We start from the raw sequence: 20,691 nt of genomic DNA on the forward strand, positions 1-20,691 counted from the left end.
GGCTCATCTCCCCATCGATGCGAGCCCTTTCATCTCCTTGCCCCGCCTCTTCCCTGCTGAGTGGGCCGTGGCCTCATGACGCCACTTCCGACTGCCGGCGCGGCCGCTGGCGAGGAGGGGCTGGCGGGGGGAGGAGACGGGGCGAGTAGGGCCACGAACAACGGGCGCTCTTGTCTCTTCCTGCTCTCCGCTGACCCCCCGGCTCCGGCCCTTCCCGCCCGGCGACGAAGAGCGGCGGGTAGGGAGGGGAGCGCAGGTGAGCGCAGGGGGGTGGAGGGAGGCGGTGGGCCCGGCCGGCGGCAACGGGCGCGCGCGGTGCGGCGCGGCGGGGCGGCAGTGGCGGCGGCGGGTGACGTGGTGCGTTGTGTCAGCGCGGGGGGTGGGGGCCACTGCGCATGCCTGGTCCTGAGCGCCGGCGGAGGGGAGGGCAGGGGGCTGCGCCGGGCGCCCGGCCCCTCCCGGGGGCGGGGGGCACAGCCGCCCCGGCTTTGTCCCCTCTCGCTCCGGTGCGGCGGGGACCGTCTGCCCCGTCCCAGGGGTCCAGCGACTCGGGGGCGCGGGAGAATGCTGGCAGCTCGGAGGTTTGTCTTCAGGGCCCGGTTTGCGCAGGGAGGGGGCGGGAGGGCGTGGGGGGGAACCCATCGCGCTTCTCCATGTCCGTGCTCACGTCCAAAGGCTGCCGCAGCTTCACAGCTCCCGCGCGGCTTTGTGAGTCTGCCAAGATGGCAATAAATGCACCGGAAAAAAAAAATAATAATAAGGGGATGCCGCACGGCGAGGTGTCGCGGTGCCTGCAGCGTGGCGTGAGTGAGACACTGGCCGTGCAGAGGTCCCCTGCTCAGCCGGGGCCGCTGAACTGGCGAGAACCGCCTATAAACGCTTTGTTAGGCACACGAGAACGTGACTTGTTTGTGCTGAAAAGTAACTGAAAGGCGACATGTAATTCCTGTGGGTCAATGAAGGCTTTATTTACAGTTCTGGTACTGTGCTTATGTTTATAGGTTTCCTTTTGTTGAAATCAAGGTTTATGTGGGCTTATACAAACATGTCACTTTCAAGATACCAGTCATATCTTGCAAATGCAAAGTCAAGGAGTGGAGTATTCAGGCACACCATTTTGTAGTTAACAGAATCTGCTGAAAGGAAACTGACATTTCACCTCTGTTTCTGGATTCTTGAAATGTATTTGTTTCTGAGCAAGTCATCATATACAAAACCACATTCCTAAGCGTGAGATACTGTGTTTGAAAAGGAATTTCTGAATTTTTGTTTTGTTTTGTGCATGGTGATAGTTGTATAAGATATAATCTTAAATATGGATGTATTTTTAGCTACTAATGATGCAAGGATGAAATGTAGAAGCAGTCTTGAGTCTTAAGAGAGAGACTCAAAACTTGGATGTTCAACTGATGACTTGATCCTTCAGTACAGTGCCTCTCAGAACGCTCGGGAAAGAATGCAGAAGCATTTAGTCTTTCTTCTCTGTATGTACTTTAATGTTTTGGAATTTTAAAAGAAAAATATATTTATTTGACAGCTTAGGAAGCAGGTTTTACTTTCTGGTGCTTGATATAATTTTCAGGTTACTCATAACAGGTTCATGTTGTGGAGGATAGCACACAAGTGCATAAATATTACATGTACTGCTGGTGTACAAATGTTTTGTGCAAACTGGTTGTTTCTTATTACTGTATGTATTATCTCTGTTGGGTTGGTATGGCTAGATGCCACTTTTTCTCATGTTTACATGAACGAATTTCTGCTAGGGTCACGCTGGTACCCGTGCTGCTGCTGTTGCACTGTGCTGTAAACTGATACATTGTAAAGCAAAAGCAGAGGTAGACTGATCTCTGTGTGAGAACAGGCAATAAATTTACCATCTTTGCACTGACGAAAACTACTTGATTTCTTCCCATCCTTTGAAGATTATTCAGAAAGAATGTAATTAATTTGTCATACATTTACATAACTTAGTTACGTTCTTGTGTGACTTTTAAACAGTGATAACTTTTTTTAACTTTTCACTAGTACATGCTAAAATATACAGAATTTTGTATGTGTGTGGAGATTATATAGCATATATATAACATTCTCTTACCAGCAGTATAAAATCACACTGTTAAGTTTTTAGAATGAGCTTGGGGAGATCAGAAGCAAATAATCTTGAGAGTTCTCATTTGGAATACAACATAGATCTGTTGAATCATTTATGTGCATAGTTATTTGCTGAAGTTAAATATATGTATAAAACTAATGCAGCCTTTGTGGAGGTTACTTTACTAATGTTTGTTACTCTGATCTAAACCATTTTCTGGCAAAAGTAGATTTCTTAAATACAGAGTTAAAGTAACCCTAGTTTTATCCAAGTGGTTATTTAAAAGCTTAGGAAAGACACCCTCAGAATCACCAAGGAGGGTGATTGGACAGGAATTGTTAAAAACTTTGAATTTCCAGTACAGTGATTTTGAAGACCTAGATTTAGAATTTAATGCATATTGAGCAAGCAGGCATCAAGCAGAGTTGTGTATGGCTACTCTTTCCTTTTGGACACTTGCATGCACATGCAAAGGCACAGATACTTTTGGCTCTCTGTGGTATTTGTGGTTTGATTGATGAACTGGGGATGATTCTTAGATGGGAAAAGCTGGCAAATGAATTTTCTTTTCAATGTTGGACATTCTTTTGAGGGAGAGATGGCCAGTAACAGGGACTGCCACAATACCATGAACCAAAAGTTAGGCTTTCTGAGCTGTTGACGTGGTAACCATAAGTTCAGATTGATTCTCATTGATAGGTGTTTATGCTTCCATGCCATTAACTGGCTTTGTTGCTGCTTCTGTGTAGCAGTATTCCCTGCTTTTCCCTTTGTAAATACATCAGACAGTGATAGCACCCAGATAGACTTCTGTTGTATTACTGTGTCTTACACAGTAATAGAGAGAAACAACCTTCCGGGTGTCTTAAGCTGGGATGGCATATCAAAATGCAGGAGTATGATGTTTCAATCTCTTAGTGTGTGTCTTTGCTTCCAAGTATGTTACTCTATTGCAGGATTTAGAGTCTGATAGATGTATCCTAGGGCTGAGATTAGATGAGCCAAAATACAAGGAACACAGGTGAATGGGCATGCATCTTGCCATCATAGGTAGGGTCAGTTGCTTCAGATAACCAAGAGCATCTAAGAAAATCTCATTTCTTTTAGGAAACTTCATATTGCTCCTTTTAAAGATGCTCTTTGCAGCTGACAGACTGTGCTGTTACTGTTTACTAATGAGGTGGTCTTGCTGAAGGTTGCAGTATGTATTTGCGGTACCTTCAGATGACGAGAAAATACTAGGCCATATGATAATCTCTTACTCTTCTCTGGAGGGTTGGTGCAACCATCAGCAGCGTTTGCAGAGTGGTTCATCCCCTCTGATTCTTAGACAAATTGTAAGTCATCTTTCCTGACACCAGTTGTGAGTAGCTGAACTATACATAAAGCCTGGCTAAGCAAACACCTCAAATGTAATACTGTAAACTCAGCTGTCAGTCAGTGAAGTCACTAGTTACTGATACTTTCCTGTATCTTGTCAGGCACAGAATAAAATGCCTTTCTTGACTGGCACTCATGGAACTGTAGCCAACATGTACAAGCAATGTAACGCTAGAGTCTACTCTCATGCTTTAGGCTTTTAGTTGTATGGGGAAAATCCAGAAATGATTTTAACTACCATTAACTAGAGTTTCACTTTAGGTTCAGTCTGAAAAAAACCTTAGAGCAGAAAATACATATAACTGCAGGTTTTGAAGGGATACAACTTGCTGAAAATGTCAGAGGAAGTTGAGACTTCCATTTCTTTCCACATCCTCTTTCTCACCCTCCTTCTGGCTTGTTAAAAATCTAACTGACATTGGAAAGGTGTTTTTTGGGTTTTTTTTTTAGTAATGCTTTTATCACTGACTACTCTCTACATTTAAATGTGTATTTTAGGCTTCAAGGGAGCTTTTTATCAACTGTTATTTCTGGCACAACAGTTAAGCACAGTACAAGTGTATTGTAGTGTTTTCTGAAATGTAATTTAAGTAATAGGCAAACAGTTATTTAACATAATGCTGGCACACTTTCAAGCATTAGCTATTTGCCAAGGATTCCTACAGGCTTGGCATCTTGAATATCGAATATACTTAAGTATAGATGGTTGGGAACGGGGTTTGAGATGCAAATAAAAAATTATCCTTCACTTGCATAGAATTCCTTTTTCTGTCATTCCACCGAATGGTATACTTGAGGCAATGGATGCCCCTTTTTTTTTTTTTTTTTGGTAACATGAAATAAACTACTTTGCAAGCTTCTTTAAAGCTTTTTCAGGGTGAACTTGTGTTTGCTTTCTGTTTGAACTAATATCTTCACTTTGAGTCACAATTACAGTCTTTAAACTAAACTGTGTCCTTTAATACTGGATACGGTAACAACAATAAATAGATCTTTATTCAGAGTTGTTATTTTTCACAAGATTTTACAGTGAGTTATACTAAGCTTTTTTTTTTTTTTTTTTACTGAGTTAAAGAAAAGGTTTTGATTCTACGGTGGTTTCAGTGCAAATGTCCTTGTTAAATATCTGCTTTTGTCCCATCTTGCTGCAGCTTAAATTTTAGAGCTGAAAGATTTGATGAAAAGGGTGGACTGTATGTCTGCACGGTATTATCAGTACAGATCATTCAAGAAGCAGTAATAACTTTCGTGTTTTCTTTGTATTAAAAGTATTAGAAATACTATTTCATGAATACCAGTGCCAATAAAATCTGAATTCCTATGGACGAATCCATAATGTCCCTTCTCCCCCACTGTGATTAGTGTTACCAGCTGTCGCTTATGTTCCCTACCTGTCTGGTTGGGCAGATGGCAACATGAGTGGCTTGTTTTTAGCAATGTGCACAAACTGACCACCTGGCTGCATTTTTTTTTTTTTTTTTATTTAAGAGAACAAGGAATTGAGTTATGACTCTGTGAGAAATAGATCTTATACATTTAGCTTCTTCCATAACCAGATACCAACTTCAATAAAAAACTTAGGAATTCAATATCTTTTGTTCCCGTATTAAATTTGGTTGGAACTGACTTGGAGGTTAATAACTGAAGGGAGATGAATAAACAGGCAGTGAAATTGTAAGCCTTTTTTTTCTTTCTTTCTTTCCATCTGAGGAATTCAGAACATTTGTACTTTTTCTTCACAATTACATATATTTAAACCTGCAGCTTTCTTAATACTGAAGGCTTAGTTTAAACATTCAAGACTTATCTTCATCTACATATAGTAGGGATATTTTACCACATGACACGGGTGAAGAGACAAGTTAACAATTCAAACATTTACTATCACACCTTTTATTCAGAGGTTAAGTATCTTTTAAGAGTATAATCAAGATGTTTGGGTGGAAATGCTTGCTGAATCATTTTTAATAAATCAATCTTAAATTAAAAATACTAATAATTATTTCCAAAATCTCCTTCAATAATATCAAAGCAAGCTGTAAAACTGAAAGTCACAGGAGTAAATATATGTAGAACTAAGCCTCCACTGGCTTCTGGTTTAGTGACTTCCCGAGGCAGAGGTGGAACTCGAATATGTAATTGCCCTCAATGGATTTATCTTCGACAAATTTTTGTAATAGCTTTTGAATTAGTATAAACTTGCCTGTGGTAAGGAGTTCTCTCTAACGTATAGTTGAACTACAGAAACGTTTCCTTTGGTTCTGACCCACTAGTTTCATTTCATAGGCCCTAAAGCATAGAGAGATAGAACAGTTGTTTTCCATTCCAGATTTCATAGGTGCGCTTTCATTTCTTGCCTTTAAAATTTTCCTGGCTCTGACCATTTATATTTATAATAAAATACTTGTAGCCAAACAACATGTATACTTGCTTTTCACTTGTAGTCATTTATTCAGTTTTAATAGTAAGCCGTTCCCTTTCCTGGTGCTCYCCAAAAGGCCACTGAACTGCATATCTGCTGTTTATAGCACAGATGTCTAACTTGTGGCTCACTGACTGGATCTGACTCGGCAGAAGGATTCATCTAGCATCCAGTGAGGGGATGCATGTTTTTCAGTCATATTCTGGAGCCTGAGTCATTTGGGAGGAGAATGTTTGGAATGTACAGTCCACAAGTATTTCAGGAGAGTCTTTATGGCCAACTGTTGCTGAAAGGTGAGACATCACTAAAGCAGGAAGGGAAAAACAGACTGAATGTGAGTATCCAGAAATAAGCTATTCAGAAATATTCTGTACTGACTTAGATGTGTTGTGTGTTTTAATAACTTGAAATAATGTCTATCTCACTGAATGCTGTGTGTGAATAGTGTATAGTGTATATAACTGAAATCTAGCTTTACAGTTTTCAAATGCTCATGTAAAAGATCTTAATTGTAATGTTTCAGAGAATTAAATTAAATTAGGATGCTTTATCCCTGAACATCCATGTAATAGTTTATTTATCTGTACCTTTTGTGTTTTAAAAAGTTTTATACAGTTAATTGAACTAGACCTTAGCTTTTATGAATGTGTACTTACGAAAGTGAAGTCAAATTAATACCTCATGTACACGTATGTTTTCATACTGTCTTTAAACTTATAAACAAATTGCTAGCATTGCTAGCTTTGTTGCTATGGCAACTGTTAGTCCGCCCTATTTCTTCCTCCCCTCCCTGTATTCTCCCTACAACCTGTGTTTTAGTCTTGCAAAGCCAAGGACAGAGCATTAGCTCAGGCAGAATATGTGGCCATCTTGGAGGCAAGCAAAAGAAGATTTGCTTGGTAGTCCCTTCTCAGATTTCTAGAAGTCTGGCTGGAGGTGAGTTTTCCTCACAGAGTAGGAAATACATGCATAGTGGTCAGAGGAACAAAGGAGAGCATTAGTTTAACAAGATATATGCAGAAGCAGAGTTCCTGCAAAGACAGACAGCTACATGGCATGCTCTCTGAACAGCCCCATCCTCTACCATGTTTAGAATACTTCCTATTGGGACTGGTGGTTCTTTTCACAGTTGCCTAGTGCTCCTTTTGTCCAGCTGTCTGAGATCAGTGAGTTTCAGGATCTCCTTTTTTGTTCCTCCCCTCTTCTTTTATACACCAGGAAGGATTTCCTCACTTTCACATGTGTTATAATTCTGTCAGAGAAAAAGTGCATAAATAAAAGCTGTAGTTCTGAAGTATGTCTTGTTTAATGTAGTTTGTTGTTGTCTGAACATGTCTTATTTTTACTATCAAATAAACACCTCATGGTATTTCTATATTCCCTTTTCTTAAAGAAGTCACATTTCAAACTCTTGTGTTTTATTACATCTTCATCTGTAGAAATAAGGGGAACTGTGACAGAATACTTAATTAAATCTCATTACAGTGCTTACTTCAGGCTGATGCCATAGCCTTAGTGCTGCCAAATTAGGGGATTTTTAATGCCTTGGTAGACCTGGATCCTCTGGATCTAGCACTGGACCAGTGCTGGAAGGCATAAGGTACAGTTTCTTATCCTTTTTAAAATACAGCGGGACCAATTACAGTTGGAGACAGATGCCTCTCAACTGCCTCTGATTTTTGCCAGCAGAAGTTTCAGCCTTTCTGTGTTTACTCACAACTCCGGTTCTTTGCTAGCCTGTATACTTTGGATAGGGGCAAGGTTCTTAGTCCAGTGGAGTATACGGTGAAATCTTTCTCTAGCTAAGACCTTCAAAGTGTGCATCATATATCTTAGAGGAGGAGGAGGTAGATGAATGCTAGCTGCATCTTGGTTTGAAGATAGCGGCTTGCTGTACTTCCTTTAGTTCCAATCTGATGAGGCTGTCAAGGAGTGTTTAGCTGGATTCCCACGTGAGCTAACAATTTTGGTCTTTGCAATATTATGTTAATTTGCCATCTTTTCTGACTTTTATATCTCACCACCATTTTATTTATTTTGTGGGAGAAACAAAGGATGTTCAGCACATTCTGGCTCATAAATTATAGTGGAGATGAAAATTGTATTGCATTTCTGATGGCTAAAGGTGAAAATTCTTCAGAGCTATCGACTACTCATTCCGATGCAAAAGATCCTTGCTTCTTTTCCATTAACTGTTTTCTTAATTTTTTTTAAGAGGCAGATATTTGAGAGAAGGTTCTGCGTTGTAGTAGAGAAAAATAGGCAAAAAGTAAGTTGCTGAAGGTGAAGTTGGGTTACATGAGACTAGAATTAAAGTTGAGACTTTTCAGTGAGATTATTTAATCATTTGAACAATTTATCAAAGGTTGCAGTGGATTCTTCACAAATAGAAAATTTTAAATCAAGATTAGAAGTTTAACTATAGAGTATGTTTTAGTTTGAACAAGGATTAACATGAGCCACATAGCTTGCATTATTCAGTTCATAGTAGAACTCTGTGATGCATTTGCTGCATTAGCTGCTATACCAGGTTAACCCTATGACAGAATCTGTATTTTTTTTTTTCCTTGTGCTCTTTGCAGCATTGTGCTCCTTGCCAGCCTTGATTTAATGCTATTATGGTAGTGGTAAATTAAGATCAGGTATTGTTTATTTGTCTTTTAGCTGTTGTCTCTCATTTTTAAACTTGGCCTCACTGTGGTCTAATTGGAACTCCAGCCATTTTTAGTATTATAATTTCTTCTGTTCTATTTTGTAGGATCATGGATTTTCCAGGACACTTTGAGCAAATCTTTCAGCAGCTAAACTACCAGAGGCTTCATGGCCAACTTTGTGATTGTGTCATTGTGGTGGGAAACAGGCATTTCAAAGCCCATCGTTCAGTTCTGGCAGCATGCAGCACGCATTTCCGAGCTCTCTTTACTGTTGCAGAGGGAGATCAAACTATGAACATGATTCAGCTGGACAGTGAAGTGGTGACAGCAGAAGCTTTTGCTGCTCTGATTGACATGATGTACACTTCCACATTAATGCTTGGAGAAAGCAATGTTATGGATGTCTTGCTGGCTGCTTCTCACTTACATTTGAACTCAGTTGTTAAAGCGTGTAAACACTACCTTACTACCAGGACACTGCCAATGTCCCCACCTAGTGATAGAGTTCAAGAGCAAAATGCACGCATGCAAAGATCTTTCATGCTTCAGCAGCTTGGATTGAGCATAGTGAGCTCTGCATTAAATTCCACTCAGAGCACAGAGGAACAGCCAAATACTATGAGCTCATCGATGAGAAGTAACATAGAGCAGCGCAATACTTTTCCTATCCGGCGTCTCCACAAGCGTAAACAGTCTTCTGAAGATCGGGCCAGACAGCGCATCAGACCTACCATAGATGAGTCTGTTTCAGATGTTACTCCAGAGAGTGGGCAGTCAGTAGTTCATTCACGGGAAGACTTCTTTTCGCCAGATTCGCTGAAGATTGTGGACAATTCTAAAGCTGATGCTATTACTGATAATCAGGAGGATAATACTATTATGTTTGATCAGTCTTTCAGTGCTCAGGAAGATGCTCAAGTACCCAGCCAGTCTGACAACAGTGGAGGAAACATTTCACAGATGTCCATGGCATCCCAGGCAACACAAGTGGAAACCAGCTTTGACCAGGATGCTACTGCTGAGAAGAACAACTTCCCATGTGAGAATCCAGAGGTCAGTCTGAATGAAAAAGAACATATGAGGGTGGTGGTTAAATCTGAGCCCTTGAGTTCCCCAGAACCTCAAGATGAAGTGAGTGATGTCACTTCCCAAGCAGAAGGCAGTGAGTCTGTTGAAGTGGAAGGAGTAGTTAGTGCGGAGAAGATAGAACTGAGTCCTGAAAGCAGTGATCGTAGCTTTTCTGATCCTCAGTCCAGCACTGATAGGGTGGGAGACATCCATATTATGGAAGTGTCAAATAATCTGGAACACAAGTCCGCTTTCAGTATCTCCAATTTTCTGAATAAAAGCAGAGGTGGCAGCTTTGGTGCTAGTCAAAATAATGATGACAACATTCCAAATACAACAAGTGATTGCAGAATGGACAGTGATGCCTCTTACCTAATGAGTCCAGAATCTGGGCCTGCAAGTGGTCATTCATCTGCGACAGTCTCTCATGTAGAGAATCCATTCAGTGAGCCTGCGGACTCTCACTTTGTTAGACCAATGCAGGATGTAATGGGTCTTCCCTGTGTACAGACTTCTGGATACCGGGCTGCAGAACAATTTGGTATGGATTTTCCAAGGTCAGGCTTGGGCCTGCATTCTCTGTCAAGGGCAATGATGGGCTCTGTAAGAGGTGGAGCTAGTAGCTTTCCTGGCTACCGTCGCATAGCCCCCAAAATGCCTGTTGTGACCTCTGTCAGGAGCTCCCAGCTGCAAGATAACTCRTCCAGTTCCCAGCTGATAATGAATGGGACCACTTCTTTTGAAAACGGGCATCCTTCACAACCTGGTCCACCACAGCTGACAAGGGCATCTGCAGATGTCCTCTCAAAATGTAAGAAGGCCTTATCTGAGCACAATGTCTTGGTTGTAGAAGGTGCTCGCAAATATGCATGTAAGATCTGCTGCAAGACTTTTTTGACATTAACAGACTGTAAGAAACACATCCGTGTACACACAGGAGAAAAGCCTTATGCCTGTTTAAAGTGTGGCAAACGGTTCAGCCAGTCCAGCCATCTATATAAACATTCCAAAACAACCTGCCTGAGGTGGCAGAGCAGCAATCTACCTAGCACTTTGCTTTAATCTTTTCCACCCCCTAGCCTGAGTGAGAATGCCAATACAAACTTTTAAGTCTCTGAAGTATTTCAGGAACATTAAACACTATTTTATGCTCAAGGCTGCAGGTTAAGAAGCTGCCCTTGTAGATCAGTGAACGTTCAAGTGTGATTGTGCCACACACGCAAAAGGTTCTGTAAATTGGGGATAATACCGTACCTACCTCATAGGGGTAGGGGTGTTGTGAGGCTTAAACAACTGTTGGTGAAGTGCTTTGAGATCCTCAGAAGGTGGCACTGTTCCTGTGTTAAGCATTTATTATTATTATGTACGTGCAGGCCTTGGGCTCATAGGGATGTAATCCCTAAAATTATGTAGTTCCTTTGCAGGGCAGAGGGGTGGGGGTTGAGTGAGAACATAGTTGTCTCCTGATTATGTTTGAGTAGTACATTTCAAGAATGAGAAATTTAAGTGCAAATTTTCTCTCTTTTTTTTTTAAGGTATTTTGTACAAGTGAAAGCATTTAAATAAATGACTTGTAAAATAAATTGATGAATTGTATATGAAAAATAATGCAAAGAGTTCTTTGTGTATGAAAAAATGCAAATTGCATATCTTTAAAAGAGAAACAACTTTGGATGCACCTGTCTGCCATAAAATGCTTTAAAACATGTTAATTATAAAAATAGTTTTAGAGTTCTGAATGTGTGTTTGGCTGTTTTGTAGTAAAGGACACTGTAATGAAGGTGCTTAAATTAAATCCGAGACAGTAACTTTTGGTCTGCCAGATGTATATATACTTTGAATACAGCAAGATCTGGGTGTTTCATCAATTTTTTTCTGTAGAAACTTGTATTAAGTGATAAGTGAAGTACTGTTTCTTGTTTGTGCTATTCTTAGCAGTATTTTAACCAACTTGTATTTCATATGTTAAAATTCCATGTACACAAAAGTCTGAAAAGAGCTTGTCTTTGCCTGCTTTGTTAGTCTGAAAGAGAGAGATAATTTGTGATGGCTTTTTCTGCTGTGTAAGATAGTCTCTTGCTTTTTCCAGATGCTGATAGTCAATTTGATCCATGCTATTGCATCAGCATACTATCCTTTTCTGATATTCTTGTCTTCAGGCTTTAATTTCCTTCTCCATATACTTGCTGTCCTTTCCAACTATGGATTTTTGTCTCAGATCAAAGCAGTAAGGAGTGATCCTCATTGCCATATTTATTTATGTTGCTGTATAATGTAGTTATCAAATCCAGGCCTTCAGTTTAAAGTAGTGTCATAATAGTATTTTTTCCACATAAATTAAAAAAAACTAGCATAAATTTAATTTTAAAAAATAGCACTGTACACCTTGTAAAGCAGTTTGTGATCTTTATTCTTCAAGTGAATCACATAAGTCTTGTTTTTAATTTCCTCCTCTTTGATACCACTGTAACTAATAGTTTGCAGTCTCTCTCTCTCTCTTTTTTTAAAGATGCACATGAATTTAACTAACTTTTGGCATATTAGGTTTCTAAATAACATTTGGGAGCACTTCTACTGATAAACCTTACTCTACTATATAAGAGATGGGTCAGGATTTCAGCATGTCTATTCTACTCAGGAGAGACAGATGATCCACACTTCTTGTGTTTAAATCACAAAGCAAATGCTTCTTTGGAAACTTTCTCCTCTTTGTATGTATAGCAAATATATCCTGTGTGATGTTGTTCAGCAGTTTTGAGGACTTGTGCTATCTGATAGTTAGCTGCCTTAAACATCTTGGATTTACATTTGCATAAACTGAAAATAAAATCTTAATCCACAGTCCTGTAGGTAATTTAGCAGGATGAGCTATCAAAACTATTGAAGCACAAAAAACATTCATTGTCAGACCAAAGGAAACATGGAACTCCTTCTACATTTGGCTTTATGTGAAACAGTAAATGAGTAATAAAGAAATGCATCTTCATCTCTAATTACACCTCTCCATGTTGAAAAAATACCTAGTGTCTGTCAATGTGTCATTTGCAGCTTGCGCATCCAAGGTAAATGGAACTATAGTGAATGACCTAATTATTTCTTTTAAAATGTTAAAATGTCATTATAGAATTTATCTAATGGTCATATTTCTGGTTCTTGATGTTTAAAGCATTAAAGAAATGTATCACATTTATAAAAAGATTAGGAAATGCCACGTTTTGTTTGAAATCACTTTGTTATCAGGGGACTAACAGCATTGAGCTATACTAAACGATCTCACTGAAACATCAATAAAATGCAGTATTTCATACTTGAATATTTTCTTGTTAGTGTGTTGCCTTACTAGTAAGATTGTATGATTTTTTAAAAAAAAAATCTTTCTTGCCTTTCTAGTGTTTTCTTTAAAAAAATAGTTTTGTTTCCATTTTGTATCCGTTTTCTATAGCGCATCTGAAATCCCTGAAATCCCATCATGCATAGGAATAAAGCAGATATGTGAGTAAGGAGACTAGAATAATTAAGAATTAACATGAGCAGATGAATTAAACATATATTTAACTGTACTTTTGGATCTGTTTTTATAATAAAATTTTAATGGCATTGAGAAATGTCTACTTGTAAAGGAGGACTGCTGTCTTTTTTTAAAAGAAAAATTAAACTTGGAACATCTTTGGAAGTAGCAATTGTAATTTTCCTTATTCATTGATATCTAGTTCTTCTGGAGGGGCATCCTGCAAATCCAGGTGTTGTTGTCTGGTATTTTGCTCTCTTAGTCTTCCAATATAAAGCAATATCTCTGAATGGTATCTCCACTCTAGCTATCTTGTACTGTAAAATGGGAAGTTTTTCATTTCCAAGCCTGGTAATTGTCAAAAAACTTATCACCACAATTTTTGTTTGAAACTTAAGTTTCTGAGCACTACAGTGAGATCTCATGTGAAGGTATTAGTATGTTAGTATTATGAAACGCATCTGAAAATAAATGCTACATTTTGTGCTGATGTGTCTGATTTGATTTACTTGCTCATGTTATCCTGGTTCATTTGCTGATAGTATACAGTGGTTTGACTAAGCAAGTAATGGCTGTGAGTTCACTAATTGTATTCTGTATATTACTGGATTACTTGACAGTACCAAATAATCCTGTTGAAATGTGGGTGTATGTTTGTATTTTTCCCAAGTTAGGCAAAATGTGTAGTACTGCTCATGCAGGTCACCTGGCCTTGCCCTGCCTTACCCTGAGGTTTTGCTAATTTCAGGAAGATGTGTAGTATCTAATCACCCTGAGGATGGGCATAAAATCTTGAAGGACTGTGTTATCCTATCAGCATTTTGTGAGCTAATTTGAACCAACAGAGTGAATTGGCTTCAGTTCAGCACTTCACCATGGTAGTTAGGTTCAGGGTGGTTTGCACCCGCATTTACTCTCTCGTGGAGCCACTACTGTGTGCTGAGGTCTCTTCTGGCTACTTCTCGGCTATAGAGATGAAATGAATGAGATTTCATTCATACCGTTTTACATGTCCTACTGCTCACTGACCTGCCTGTGGGGATTGTCTCTCCTCCTGCAGCCTTGATTAGAAGGGATGCTTTGCCTGGATCTCCCTTGTCAAACAAAGGCTGGCCAAGTGGTCTCTGAGAAAGTCATAGGATTCTGGAAGTTGTCTCCACCCATTTATGGAAATAATACAGTTTTTCAGCTGATTCAGTTTCTTGGGTGAGTTAACTGCATGACTGCACAGATGCTTTTGCTGGCAGGGGTGCAAGAATAAGTGGCCAGGAAAAGGTAGGATTATTTTTGACAATATCTGAATGCAAATCAATGACGTTACAGACTTGCTGCATAATGTGTCTGAAGTTAATCAATATTGAAGAATGACGGGTGGTTTGATGACTTGCTTAATAAATTATACTAATATGATCAGTCACTCTATAATTTAAATGCTATATTGCTATCCCTTAGTTTTTCTCAAACATGTATGAAAAATAAGTTTGTGGAAGTAGTAGGACTGGAGCTTACTATGAAAGGGAAAGATCCTGAACTAATTTGTCAGTTGTTGTAAGCTGTGCATGAATATTACATCAGTGTAATTTTACAGGATGCATGCTTAGCTAAGGACTTGTGTTTGCTTATATTACTCATCAGTTTTAAAATCTCACTGTTCCTGCCAGAGAAAATAGTCTTGGAAAGACCGTGGCAAAGTTGCATACTGAAAAACTTGCACAGAAATTAGAATATGTGTTCTGACCTCTGCTGATTGTCTCTGCAGATGACCACTGTGTGTCAGCTTGGGTTTAACTGGCTCGGGCTTATCTAGACGAATTCCAGCAGAGTACCTTAATGTAACTAACTCAGTCCACAAGCATCTCTTACTTATAATTCAACCTTGTTAAATAGTAACAAATCAAAACAATAATACCTCTCTTTAGGTTCCTCTTTCTCCTGGTCTGCCGGGAGAAGGTTTTATCCCTGGCAATGGTTATTTAAGTATTGGTAAGTACCTTATATGCTGAACTATTACTACTGATACTCTCACTTACTTGCTCAGTTTTATTACCATTGCTACTTTGTGTTATGTGATTAAAACCATGACCCCTGCAAACTGCTGAATAGAACAGGCATGACAGGTGGCTTCACAGTCACTAACTGCCTGTCCACAGCTGTTGATTTCTTATGTGTATTCCTTGCTGTGGTCCTGTATTACCACTTGATATTCCAGGTTCTGTTCCTCTGGCTGTGAGTGCGTAATAAATGAAGAAATAGCTGTGCTAGTGTGAAATGCTGTTTCTCCCATAGTGCAGCTGGTGGGAGTCTCCTTGCTTGCTTCAGTGCTGTCTGCCAAATAACTACCAACACAGGCCATTTAAAAGGCATCTTTCTTGAAAGTCATCACCTACTATTTATGCCAGCCCTTAAAGAAACACTGGTTCTTATCAAAAGCTAATCATAAAAGGCTGTACTTTACTCCGTAACAATTTTGTTCTTGTAGAACCTACCTTTGTAAGAGATTATTATGGATGTTATTAAAATAATAGTAACATCATCAAAGAGATACTGTCATCATAGCCGCAGGAGCATTTGCCAGAAAAAGTTATTTCTTATGAGCAAAATGGAAGCAAGAAGACCTGACTTTTCAGGTGCAACATCAATGTCTTTTTTTTTTTTTTTTTTTTTTTGTCTTTACACAGCTAGAATGAGTGTTGAAAATACTTTTTAATCTTGCATCTTAGCAAACTGTTAACTAGACTAGTTACCCCTGTGTAAATGCATTGATCAGCCAAGGTATTGGACAGCTGTCTTTGGTGTCATCTGGAAGAAACAGGAGAGTTGTGTCCCAAGGTACAGTTTCTTTACTGTGCTATAGGGAGTGAGAAAGAATGAAATACATATGTGGGAGAAAAATATAGGAAAGTAACTTTCATGTAAAAATTTAAGTTTGTCAGGTAGGCAGCTTAAAAGTTGGCCTTTCATTTTTAAAGAGTGCATTTTATTTGTGAAATTGCTGAGATGCAATATCTRTAATATCCATAATCCATGGTCATTGTTGCTCTCTGAATATATTAAGGAAAGATGCTTGCAACAGTGATCTGAAGGTATAGCATGGCTACTCTGCCCTGGTAGCTGTTTCAGGTTATTGCACTACACTGTTACAGTTATTAACATGCTGATGACTAAAAATTTTGACTAATAGTTTTTGGCTCAGAGGGTATCCAAACTTTTCGAGTAAGAAATCCTGTTAGGAGCTGTTGACCCTCAGACTGAGAACAGGTAAGGCTTAATTATGTGTTAATGTCACTAGATTCAGCTCTAACCAGTCATGTTCAAACTTTTATAAAAAGCTGCATGCTCCTTTAAGCAGAGATGGAGAGATAAAGTTAACATTATTCTATCAATCATTTACATTATTAAAAGTATTTTTACAAAGCAAAACTTTAGTTAGTAAGGGCATACTGACAATCTCCTTGGTGGCAGAGCAAGATGATCAAGAGCTGCAGAATGTGTCATTCTTAAAGAAGTTCCAAAACACAATTCCTTAAATGTGCTTCAGTCACTCAGGCAGTCTTTACAAGCTCCTACTTGTCAAAACCCATTACAGTGATTTCACCAATATCAAAATCACTTGTGCCAAAACCAAGGTCTCAAAAATGTGTTGTGCAGCCCAACAAACTAACCTGATGGACTTCTATCCATTTAATAMAGCAAAGGTCGTCAGCATCAAGGTAAATCTTTCTCATTTCTCATGCACCAACCTGAAAATTTCCATCCAAGATGCTCAGGAGCACACTTTTTTATTTACATCACAGCTACAAAAATCTGTCCTTGGTCAGCAGAGGTCTCGGAAACTTCCCAAATATTTGCTGTTTTTAATAGGCAGGTATGCAGTAGTAAACAAGGTTTGTGAATCAAAATGTATTGACAAACATGTCATATATTCTCTGAGGCATGAAGCAAACATCTTTCTTCAACTAGCCAGCATCAATAACTAATTAGTGAACACCTTCCAATAGCTTTTATTGCTATCAGAGTATGGTTCATTTAACACCAACAGAAATTCAAGTACAGAATTCAACATGAAGAATAGTTTCCATGGGATAGGAAGAGAAATGTAGAATGTATTAATGAACTTCAAAAAATTCTCAAACACAGACTTTTCCCCCTATTCTTAAGCTCCTTCTCTGCATAAAGCTTAGCATTCTGCCAGCTACTTCCCCTCCCCTTTCATCTTGCTCTCAAGATTTGTTTTGGATTATTATGCAGCACCCTGTTGGGTTTTGTGTTAAATTAAAGTAGGAGATAACACTACATTGCCGCTTTTAGACATACACAGACTTGCCCACTTCCTTTTTTCCTTGCCAGAAACCTTCCTGTGTTGTTCAATTTACCATTCATTATTGTACAATATAGGCATGTTATGGTTTGTTACTGTCCAGGCTTTCTTTCAAATTTCTTTGTCCATCTGGTGCTGGACAGCCCTCCTTTTTCTCTGGATTTTCTCTGGATTCTGTCAATATGACCTCCTCATGTGTTTCTCACGTATTTTACCTAAACTTGTTTACTTCAGAAGAAGGCTTGTGAAGCTGAGCTTAGAGTTCTTTACAAGAGTCCCAAAGGGACTCCTGCAGAGCTTCAGTGGTCTCGCTAGAAGAAGCATTTGACTCTTTTTCTTTCTCATTCCCAAGTGCTGAGAACAGCACCTAACCCTAGCAACCAGCTACTTCGTGGAGAGGGGTTGCTGTGAAAGATATGTAGAGGCAGCACAGACAAGTTCCTTAGCTGTGAATGAAAAGCTTTCCTCCTGCATATTGAAGTCCGSTCTCCCTGCCTTCCCCAAGCACTGTGATTTTAGAAAAGTAGCAATTACATATCCTTTAAGCAGTGAAGGTTTTTGTGTTACTTTTGCTGTCTCTTTGAACAGAATTTTGACAGGCATGACCTGTTCTCACCAAGACCTGAAGTATGATTAAACCCTTTGGGCTGTATGAAGAAGGACGTTTTCTTCTCTTGGTGAGAAGGTACATCGCGGGGAGCACAGCAAAATGGGACAGCGACATGGCAGGAAGGGAGGTTGTGCAGCTGTGAAAGGCAGAGACAACAAGGTAAGTGGGGGAGCAGAGTTTGTTACTGGCTTAACCTCTTAAACCATTTGCAGAATCTTACAGCTTCCTAAATCACTATAAGAAAGAGATGACTCGCAGGTGGGAAGGAGAGGGTTCTCTTAAGTTTTCAGACCTTGTCCCTACTACATCCCTGTGGTTTCTATGCAAAGAGGTGTCCATATTTATGAGCCTGAGACTAGTCCAATCAGGACAACTGTTTCTCTGTCACAGTAACTGCAATGCTGTTTGAACTGCATCCCTTCACATGGGCATCCCTTCATTTCTGAGATGTGCACATGTTGGCTCAGAGGATGGAGCTGGCTGAAAAACACCCCAGGAGAGACATAGGGAACAAATGTCATTTCAGCCAGTTTATCACATGAAGAAGATGGCACAGGGATGGGAACCAGCAGCTGAGCTGGGAGGGGGGAGCCTCATCTTGTTTTGCTGCCAAAGAATTGCATTTGATGGGACTATTTAAGGAAGAGGGCTTGTCACATCTTTAACCTGGGATGTTTGCCAGCCTGCAGTGTAGTACCAGCGGTGGGGAGATGAGTGCAGAGCCATACCAACCCTTGCACAGGCCAAGCCACCTGCTGTCCCTGAGAGTACTGAATTAGAGGGTGGGGGAAGGAGATGAATGAAGGCCCTGGTCAGCTGTTGGTTGTCAGGAGGTAGGCTTGAGCTTACTGCCGTCCATTCCCACACACTGAACGGAAATGTGTGTGCTTCACCTTGGGATGAGGACAGCTTTCCACCCTTGCTTTGAGTTGCAAGCCACCATTTTTAACCATGCTTAATTCAGGTTGCAGGTGGCTAGTCTGAGGCCACAGTCTCCTGGGTTATGTTTGCAGGTTAGGCGTTATACTGCTGAGCATATGGTGGTTATCTCCGCCAGTGAGGCCAACAGAGCTGCTCAAATCACAGGTTTGGAAGAAACACAGGGTGGAGATGACCCATGTAATGGTCCTCTGGTCACCATGTAATGACCATGGCCAGGTCTTTAGTGTAGCTGCTGAGAAAAATCACTGTTGGCAGAGCTCTTCAGTGGTATTACACTTTCATGCACAATAATTTTATCACATAGTCTTACTGAAAATACCAGCTGTGCTTTGTCACATGTCTGTAGAATGGATTCCCCTGGTGTCAGGAAGGCTGGCAAATAATTCACTGATGTTCCCCTTACCCTCACACATCCCACAGCCTTGGAAACAAGGCTGTAGCTTGTTTCATGCATTGCTCTAAAGGTTGGAGCCTTAGGAGAAGAGACTGAAGAGGCTGTGACTCTCCACCTGGGAGAGGAGGCTGAAAGGGGTGTGTTCAGCAATCATGGATCTCAAGGAAAGGGATAAGGTGAGTGCAGATCTCTTCACCAAATGCCCTAGCACCAGAAATGGGAGCACATGAAACTAGGCAGAGGCTGGTTTAAAACAGGGGAAATAAAGTTCTGCTTCACCTAGCAGGGAGGCAATCTTTGGAACGGGCTGTAAGGGCAGACTGTAGGCAAAGAGGATCAGCAGGGTCAAAGGAGCTTGACCAGCTCCTGGCCAGCAGGTCTTGAAATAGATACTACAGGGAGCAGGCAAGGATGTCCCCTCTACCATGCCTAGTCTGGTGAGTGTAGGTGCTTGGAGAATTTGAGGGGATGGGACCACACAAAGGAGCAAGGCTGACCTGCTATACCTAAATAGCCTCTTCACTATTAGACAGGGCTGGGCTAGCGGGACCATTGGTCTCATCCAGTGTGCTGGTTCTAACAAGCTAAAATTGCCTAGGCTTCTTTGCTGTCTGGCGGTCATAATCAGAGAGAGAATTTAAACTAAAATGTTTTCATGTGTGTTTTATGTGTTATGTCTTTGCATGTGTGTTCATAAATTGAGAATATAAATTCATAATTTACAGATGTGACCAGCTCTGACAGCATTACTCCTGGAAGAGTAGGTACAGGAAAAATCTTCGGTAAGGCTTTGAAGAAAGCCTGAAGGTCTTTTATAACTAACTTGGCTGTGCTAATTTAACATACTTTACTGTTGACTTCAAAATGCAAGACACTTAGATATCTTACCATTTCCTTTTATTCTGAAAATATTAGTTGCTTTTTTCTCCTTTGCTGTGTAGTGACCTTTGCAGAAATATTCCATGAATGCTGGCTGTATCGGTGTGTGGAAAAACTGTGTTGGTCTGAAGGACTAATGAAAGAGGCTTAATCACAAGCTGGAACTCATGTATTGTGTGATAAGCTATTATAAAAATCCCATGCTGAGCTCACAAGCCCTGTGTGAGTGCACCTCCAGGAAGGAGGCTAATTCTACATGATAGGAGCAGCAGAAAGGTACGACATCCTAAAGTTTGGCCTTTTGGTCTTCTGAAAAAGCCAATGAGAGACTGATTCAGCCTAATGCTATTTAGGATGTTTCTTGTCCAAATGACCCAAAATCTCTCCAACGGCAGCAAGAAAGAAATCAACATGGGACAAA

At 40.1% G+C, this 20,691-nt stretch overlaps 1 protein-coding gene across 13 annotated transcripts; it reads left to right on the top strand.

The window, feature by feature from the left end:
- Positions 1-54: 54 nt before the first annotated feature.
- ZBTB5 (zinc finger and BTB domain containing 5) lies at positions 55-20,540 on the top strand. Of its 13 annotated transcripts, XR_003254779.1 has the most exons (5): positions 55-256; positions 14,188-14,333; positions 18,034-18,214; positions 19,462-19,567; positions 20,117-20,540. XR_003254779.1 is itself a non-coding variant. In XM_026073243.1 (4 exons), exon 4 carries the CDS (start codon positions 8,660-8,662, stop codon positions 10,679-10,681), a length of 2,022 nt encoding a protein of 673 aa, XP_025929028.1. In that variant the 5' UTR covers positions 92-256; positions 6,004-6,231; positions 7,383-7,497; positions 8,656-8,659; the 3' UTR covers positions 10,682-11,204. The 13 variants fall into 13 exon arrangements, 7 of the variants coding, with proteins under 7 accessions (XP_025929028.1, XP_025929031.1, XP_025929026.1 ...); XM_026073243.1 differs by lacking the exons at positions 14,188-14,333; positions 18,034-18,214; positions 19,462-19,567; positions 20,117-20,540 and adding exons at positions 6,004-6,231; positions 7,383-7,497; positions 8,656-11,204 and having other exon boundaries at positions 92-256; XM_026073246.1 differs by lacking the exons at positions 14,188-14,333; positions 18,034-18,214; positions 19,462-19,567; positions 20,117-20,540 and adding exons at positions 6,004-6,190; positions 7,383-7,497; positions 8,656-11,204 and having other exon boundaries at positions 92-256.
- Positions 20,541-20,691: the final 151 nt, after the last annotated feature.

This window comes from Apteryx rowi, unplaced genomic scaffold, assembly GCF_003343035.1.
Source record: "Apteryx rowi isolate R43461 unplaced genomic scaffold, aptRow1 scaffold_364, whole genome shotgun sequence".
Taxonomy (NCBI): domain Eukaryota; kingdom Metazoa; phylum Chordata; class Aves; order Apterygiformes; family Apterygidae; genus Apteryx; species Apteryx rowi.